Source organism: Pteropus vampyrus, unplaced genomic scaffold, assembly GCF_000151845.1.
Source record: "Pteropus vampyrus isolate Shadow unplaced genomic scaffold, Pvam_2.0 Scaffold1, whole genome shotgun sequence".
Taxonomy (NCBI): Eukaryota; Metazoa; Chordata; class Mammalia; order Chiroptera; family Pteropodidae; genus Pteropus; species Pteropus vampyrus.
In genome coordinates, this window is record NW_011888782.1 from 6,528,495 (window position 1) to 6,536,770 (window position 8,276).

Sequence of the window (8,276 nt, forward strand, 5' to 3'; positions counted from 1 at the left end):
GTTTTAGGGTGGTTTGTTACACAGTGAATCAGTGAAATTTGCCTAGGCTGGTTTTATTTAGAGAGGCCTTCTATAGTACATATTATAGAGTACTTTGGTCTGAGTTGAGGGATTTTTGTGTCTTCTCTTACATAGTAGGGTCAGAAAAATGATCTCTTCCTTGGTGAACATGAATCTCTTCAAATGGGCTTTGGGTTTATCGTATTGTGAGATTGTTCTGTACGCTTGTTGTGTTGTCTCATTGAGGTCATAGAGAAAAGTTCACATTTCTATGTATTGAATGGGTCTTCAATGAAATGAGCTGGAGTTGTGTTTTTGTTTGTTTGTTTGTTTGTTTTGTTTTGTTTTGTTTGGGGGGGGGTCAATCAGTGGGAACAGTAGCAACATTTCCCTTAAGGGAAGGAAATGCAATTTGAGACAGATGATAGAGAAATTCCCAGTCCTCATTGCATCTCTTTCTTGTGTCTCTTTGATTTCAGGTACCAAAGTATGTGTGAGGGGACTTAATAAGCTTAAATTCTCACCAAGGTCACATTTTAATGTGAAAGTTTAGCTTCACCCACACCACAAACACTTAGGAAGAGGATTTAGTCCTTGATTAGGCCAATACATAGTGAGGGCCTCAACCCCAAGAGCAGAGTGGTGATGAAAGTCTTTATTAAGAAAGACTCCTTGATGGGGAAAGCATAAAAGAGTTAGTGAGATACACCTACTACAGGCCAATAGGATGCAATAAAATTCTGGTATTAAATATGAATTTAGTGCAGAAATTTTGTCATGGCTGGAACAGTCCCTGACACAGTAGGTGCTGGAGGGAGATGAAGACAGTGAGTGATAAATGTTGGGCTCCTTTTGCCATAAAACCTAAGCTTTCTTAACCCTCTTGTTGCTTGTTTCTTGCAAGTGATTTCATGCATTTGGCAACATAGATCTTGCGTATGAGGAAACAGTTTTTATACACATGCAGCCCTAAAGTGCAAATTTTATAAACCTAAATCGTGGTTTTCACTTAATATATTACATGAGGAACTTCAAGCCGCATCAAGGGAGGCATTAATGAGTGTTTCATGAGCAAATTTCATAAGAAAGACTGAAAAACAAATATGTATCTTTGAATAAGTACAGCATTTGCAGTTAACTTCAGAGCTAAATTACAGTAGCAGCAACAAAAAAACCATGCTCTTTGTTAATCTCACAGAAATACAGTAAGTTCACTAACTGACGGTAGCAGTCTGAGTTTTCTGGGACCTGATGCACAGCTCAAACAAAACCAGGGACTCCCTAGTCTTTCCCTCCTGGCTCTGCCCAAGAGAGAGCCAACAGAGCCACTCGCAGTTGGCTCTGCGCGCCGCGTGGGGGACACGACCCGCGTGAGCTCGGAATCCGCAAAGCTCAGCTGGCTTGGGACAACCTGATTTGGGGAGGACGAGAGCGACCTGGGGACCAGGCGCTGAGTCCAGCTGGGCGGGAGACCCAACGCCAGCCGCCAGGCCTGGTGCGGCCCACTGAGGAATCCCCTCCCCTGTCCGACGCGCCCCCGCCCCGCGTGCGACGGCCGGATCCGCTTCAGTTTCAACACAAAGGGAATCCTCGGCCGCAGGAAGTGCATCACCAGAAAGGGGGACCGGAGGCGGGGAGACGGGGATACTTCCCTCCTTCCCTACACCCCTGCCCTCCCGGATCCCAGGGCAGCGGTGACGAAACCCTCAGGGTCCCCCCTACGCCTCAAGAGCCGGGAGAATTCAAACGAGGATCCCCATCCCCCCAGCAGTAGTGAGGGGCGGGTGCTGTCTCCTCCCGCCATGCCCGAGCTCCCAGGAGGCAAGGATGCGAGCTGCCCCTCACCGCGGCTCACACACCTGTTCGCTTCCCCCCTCCCTTCCTTCCGGGTGCACCAGCACCTGGGCTCACGTTTGTTTTTCTGCCCCTGGCTCTCAACTTTTCTACCACATCTGCTTCCCTCCCAGGGTTCTCTGTCGAATCCCGATTCTGAGTGTCCTCCTCTGAGGACGGGGCTGCGCCCTAGGTTTGGGCTTGGCTTTCCCTGGCACAACGTTGCCAGGGAAAGGGAGTCCCCCCTGCGTGAGCAAGGGGAAGAAGGACAGGGAGAAACCACTTTCGCTTTCCTAGACACATGCCGTTCCAGGGACTCGGCCAGGTTTCCTACCTGGAGGTGCCAGTCTTGGAGGGAGCCTCGCCTTTGGGCAGGGGGAGAGGGGACAGGCTAGGTTAATTTGTGTGGAAGCTATTTTTACAAGGCATCTTCACTGTTTTTACTTACATTATATATTTTTTTCGAATCAATAAAAAAACAGCAAACTTTTCTGGAAATGTTTTATTCACATTTCGCCGGAGTGAGAAACAATATATTGTCCATATGAAAAAGCTATTATTATTTTCTTTTATTTTAGAATGGCTTGGGAAATCAACAGCAAATTGGGGAAAGGGGCTGAAAGATCTCTTTTTGGAGGGAAAGAAGGAGAGGTGGAAAAATCTCTGCGCTTTGGACTAGTTCCCGGGTTGAAAGACCAGGGTCACTGGGGAGGGGACCGCGCAATTAACTCCAGGCAGCCCTGCTCCAGTCTTGGGAACTCACAATAGCAGGTGCGCCGGAAGGGGGCCACCTCCCCCTGGGGCTCCTGGCTGCCTCAGCTCCCGTTGGACACCCCTGAGGAGCCTCCCTCCTCCCAAGTTCCAGGCTGAGGCCGGGTACCTGCCGCGACCTGTCTCCTCCCCTTCTCCAATACCACACCCATGGGACTCCGGTCTCCCCGGGAGAGGGACAAAGCGAGAACAAAGGGGTCTTTGTTCACTGGCTCCTGGGGGGCGGGAGCTGTGCTCGCTTACGCTTCCCCGCGCCCCTCGGAGCGCGGGAGTCTCAGCGCCACCCAGCACCGAGGGCGGTGCTCCACGACCCCAGCGCCTTAGGTCAGGGCGTGGCCCCCCAGGCCACCGCAGGCTCTTTCTGGGAGGGCGGGGTGGGGGGCGAGGCACGCGCGGCGACGCCTGGCGGGCACTGCCGCCCGCGGGGGGACGGTGGCGGCGGGGCGGGGGGAAGGGACGGATTTCGGCAGCTGGCGGAGGTGGAGGGGGCGGGAGAGGGAGCCTGCGCCGGGCTGAGCCCGGAGGAGCGGGGCGGGCTTCGAGAGCGCTCTCGGGGCTGCTCCTGCCAGAGCAGCGGTGGCTGGAACTCGCTCCCTCTCTTCAATCTCCCCCCTTGCCTTGATCGGCCCCAACGCCACGCCAGGCCCCCCTCCCTGCCGTTATCACGCTCCCCTTCTCCCTTCTTGGCACTTTCCTCTCGAACCATCCTTGTGGACAAACTTTGATGGAGAATTTCACACCACGCTGGAAAAATGCCGGTTATGAAAGGATTACTGGCGCCCCAGAACACCTTCTTAGACACCATCGCCACCCGTTTTGACGGAACACGTAAGTCTTGCACTTCGACGACTTGCATAGTATTTTTTTGAGAATGATTTATTCTCGTATACATTACTTTCGCTCCCACTTCCTTTTTGCACCAACGGAGTGAATCTCCTTCTGTTCTTGCCAAGGTGTCTTTTGTGCGGAGAATTTTTTTCCTCTCATGGTTCGGTGCAGTATTACCACTTTGGTGTAGTTGGCCCCCTTGACTTCTTGGGTTTGTAAGGACTGGGAAAAGGGCCTGAAGAGAGACTAACGCCCGTGTTCGCTGTGGGAATTGTTTTGTTTTGTTTTGTTTTTTTATAATTATGAGATGAGAGTGGGAATTATCCATATTGGTGAAATGCCACAGTATCCTACAGTTTCAAGTCTCCTTAGATTATAGGGAGAGTTTGGAACGTTCTTCGTCTATGGAGCTTCATTCTGTGAGGTCTTTCAGACGGGCATGATTTCCATTTTGAGTTTAAGAAACGCAAACAAGTATCAGGATTGCAAAGTGTAAGATTTCTGTAGGATTCTAAGTACTGTGAATTTGTCAGAATCGTGGTTCTTGCCTTTAAACTAGAATAGCATGCCTCTCAATCCGGAAATTAACCTAAAACTCGAGGAGAAATTGTTGGGAGAGAAGCTGAGCATTGGAAAGACTTATTTAACCATTAGAGAAAGTTTCGACATTTTTTTGAGGATGATCTATTATTGGACGTTTAGCCTGTTTAAGCTACAAATAATAATAATAAAGATATGGTGTTGTGTGACTGCTTGGTGACTGTCCAGAATCATCTGCGTTTTCTCTTTCAGGACCACGGTCAGGTCCCCGTTCCCTTCTCAAGCTCCCTTCTTGAGCCTGTTGGTTTTTTCAGTAGACTTTCTCTCTGTAATTGGGAATCTGTCCTCTTCTCACTCCCAACAAATGCTCTCAGTTGGTTTTATTATGAGTATCCACACCTTCCCCCTAGCTTATGTTGCTTCTGTGTTCTATCTTTCCTTTTTCTGCCTATTACACAAGACTCATAGAAACTCATTTATTCTAAAGGCTTTTTCAGTGATTCGAGTATCATCTTTTTTTTTTTTTTTTACTATGATGGTTTATTATTTTGGAATAGCTGCTATGGGAGAGCACATCTAATTTTATTTCCACTCCAGCAATTTAGTTATACACTATTATGATGCTGGGAAGTAAGTCCTGGACTTTTGCACTTCAGGAATAGTTGGAAAAGTTTACATGGGAGAGAAATGAAACATCTACTTGAGTTTGTTCAATTTTCATTTTTTACATCCAGAGTATTCATGGTTGTTGATGTGGATATTCTTCCAGTGGTATTCATCTTTAGATTTAGCCATTCTCTCCCCTTTTATATTCCAGATGTGTCAGGCTGTATAAGTTAAGTGCAATGTTACTATATATCTGTCTCCTTTAGATAATATAAGAGAAAATATTGTAATAAAACTTCAAGTCCTTGACACTGACTACCATTACCTCCACCACCTGGCCACCATACAAACTCACCACTGCTGTCTCTAACCATGCCTGATTGTGGGTACTACTATTTATTACCTTAGGAACTGATCAGTTTCATGTGGGTGTTTAGTCTTGAAGTTGCAAATTTAAACCCAAAAAGCTTCCAATATTGACCACAAATGCATCTTCTGAAAATGAGGTAATTGGTAAATGGTAGTTGCTTATTTCATTGTCAGTTAAAATTCAATGGAGTGCAATGTCTAGTGAATCATCCCGGCATATCCCTGGGAATTACTGCAGGGTTAAATTTAGATGTCAATTGTTAATAAGAGGGGCTTTGGATCACCAGTGTGAGGCAATCTCTCTCACTATAACATTTGATAAGCAGAGGACATGTAGAGAAAGATGGGTGTACTAGTGAGTAGCTCTTTTTCTACTTTAACTACACATTAATGTTAATAAAATAGGTTAGAAATTTAAAAATTCTTATTTGGGAAGACCATAATCACATATCAGCATTTAGAATGACAAAAAAACTAAAACCGTTAGAGCATGCTTGGTCTGTATTCCACAGGAGAATCTCTGGAGGGAACCACTTTGTATGATATCAATCTGAAAATCAGTGAAGCAAATTTCAAAGTGATAAGTAACATAAAGGTTTTGTTTAAAACATTTAATAAATGGCCTTTATCCCAACAAACCCCATTTAATGAAAGAGGATTGTATTTTCTCATTTGCTTTTTGTTTGAATTGTCAGAGGACTTTAATAATTTGAAACTTAAAAACATATATATATTTTAAACAAATTTTTAGCCACAAATTTTGCTGTATCTTGAATCATGAGCATACAGTTTCCTCTGCTAAATATTTAGTTTATTTTATTATGCTATATTTTCTTTGTTGACACAGTTTTATTAAGTATAACTACTATCCTTGAAACTCTTTTCCTATGATTATCCTTCTTTCTCTTCATTTTTTATAGTAGTCGTTTATTTCCTTGTTCAGATAAAACCATTTGCAAGTCTTAAGTTTGCAAAATTGCCACCCTCCAAAAAAATTACCCACTATACTTAAAAGTGAATAATGTTATTGTACTCAAAGAAAGTATAATGTGTTTACTTGGTACATTTTCTGCAATATTTGTTAGATATATTTTATAGTCATGTTAATTTTTTATTTTATTTTATTTTATTTTGGACAATTCTGATGAAAAAATAAGAGAGCAAACAATAACCCTGGCAAACTACTTTACTAACTTAACCACAATGTAGTATTATTGTTAGCCTTATTGACTTAATGTCGTAATGGAAAATAAAACTTAAAACGTCATCTAAAATTTCTGCCAGGAAAATAAAATAAGCAAATGACAATAAAAGCCTATAACATAAACTTACTAATATATCAGTTGAGGTATTATCACAAGGCAGCATAAAACAAGTTAATGTATTTTATCATCTAGTGACATTTTATTGTTTTACATAATAGTGTATTTTTTTCTTTTAATATTTAAGAAGTTATCTCTTTGTCAAGATTAAAAGACAATTGTGGACAGCTAATTGAAACTATTTTTGTATACAATATAATTTTTAAAAACTATTAGAAAATATAAATTTTTTCATATAAAACTACCTTAAAATATATTTACTCTTGAAATATGTTCTCCTGGTTTAATTGAAGTGTAAATGAGACTTAAAATAACTAAGAACCTCACAAGTATTGAATATGTGTATTCCATTTAGGGAAAAAAGTAACTCCAGTGAATTTATTTGACTCATTTTACGTAGCCATACTTTTCATTTGAAAGATTCTAACACACACACACACACACACACACACACACACACACACACAATCTTACTATTATGACCTGCATATAGTTCATTCCTGTGTAGTTCTATTTTTAAAACATGATAATGTATTTTTAAAAATGTTTTCTTAGTAGACTATTGCTTTAAGTACATGGATATTAATCTAGACAAAGGGAAATTATAATATGACAACATGTAAGTACATATTTTATAAAATAATTTTTCAGTACAAATATTTACCGTAAAATACCATTTGAGGAAAACACATTTTTTTCTTGAGAATATAAAAATTTCAGAAAGAAATGTCCATTTTCAAATATTATGTGCATTAGCCTCTATTTTCTAGTCATATCAAAATTTGGCCAGAATAATTTCCCTTTGGGGTTAGTGAGGCAAGATTTAAACTTTAAAAGAAGTTTGTAGCCCAGTGGATTCTATTAAGGAAATTTCAGTCAAAGCTTTCATAATAACAGCTCTTCAGAAACTCATTGATATTTGAACATACTTTATGTATTCCCGTATAGATTGTTCAAGTGGTCCAAGGGAACTTGTTAAAATCAAAATACTTCCTTTACAGAGACTAGCCTCTGTGGTTTTTCCTTTTCTTCTTTATGCTTTCATCAAGATACATAGATCTCTTGACATTAGAAGCATAGAGGGAAGGGTAATATGGCTAATGCCATAAGAAGAGAGAATAATGTGAGACAGTGGAGATCTTCCTAAGACTTTGCAGAGTTGTAGTTTGAAGAATATCGTCAAAGGCATTTAGCCAATAAAAAAAGAATGTGCTCCATTATGTGGTCTGCCTGTAAAAGGCTGTTACATGAAAACGTTCAAGGAAATATCTAGCACTCCATACATATCTCCCTACAAATGGAAGTTTATGAAGACTTAAAAAAATTTTTTAATTCTTTGCCTGCACTTATAGTCTTTTTATTCCTATTCTTTGTATTTAGGGAGTTAGTTCCAGTGTTAGTTTTCTACCTCTGTGTAATAAATTACCACAAACTTAGTGGCTAATATCACATTTTCTGTGGGCCAGACATTCAGGCAAAAATGAGCTGGGTCCTCTGCTCAGGCCTCATAAGGTGACAAACAAGTTGTCAGTTGGGGCTGTGGTCTCAGCTCTGAAGCTCCAGTCCCTCTGCCAAGTTCACACAGTTGTTGACAGAATTTAGGTCTTTGTGGTTTTACGATTGAGGTCCCTATTTTCTTGCTAGCTGTCAACCAGGGACTTGCCTCAGCAACTAGAAGCTGCCCTGAGGTTCTTGCCACATACGCTGTTCTATAGGCCCTCCTGCAACAGAACAACTCATTTCTTCAAGACAAGCAGGAATATCTTTCTTTTAAGAGCTCATCTAAGTCAAGCCTACCCAGGATGGTCTCCCTTCTGGTAACTCAAAGTCAACTGATTATTGATCTTAATTCCATCTGTAAAATCTCTTTTAAAATCATATATCCTTGGAATTAACCTAAGTATACTACAACAGATGATTGGATAAAGAAGCTGTGGTACATATATACAATGGAATATTACTCAGCCATAAGAAGAGATGAAATACTGCCATTTGCAACAACATGGA

General features: G+C 41.7%; 1 protein-coding gene across 1 annotated transcript in view; it reads left to right on the forward strand.

Annotated features, from left to right (window-relative positions):
* Positions 1–3,165: 3,165 nt before the first annotated feature.
* KCNH8 (potassium voltage-gated channel subfamily H member 8) overlaps positions 3,166–8,276 on the forward strand; it is a 318,741-nt gene continuing 313,630 nt past the window's right edge. Inside the window, exon 1 of the mRNA XM_011355828.1 lies at positions 3,166–3,432. Coding sequence (XP_011354130.1) covers positions 3,357–3,432 — 76 coding nt within the window. The 5' untranslated portion in view covers positions 3,166–3,356. The remainder of the gene's footprint in view (positions 3,433–8,276) is intronic.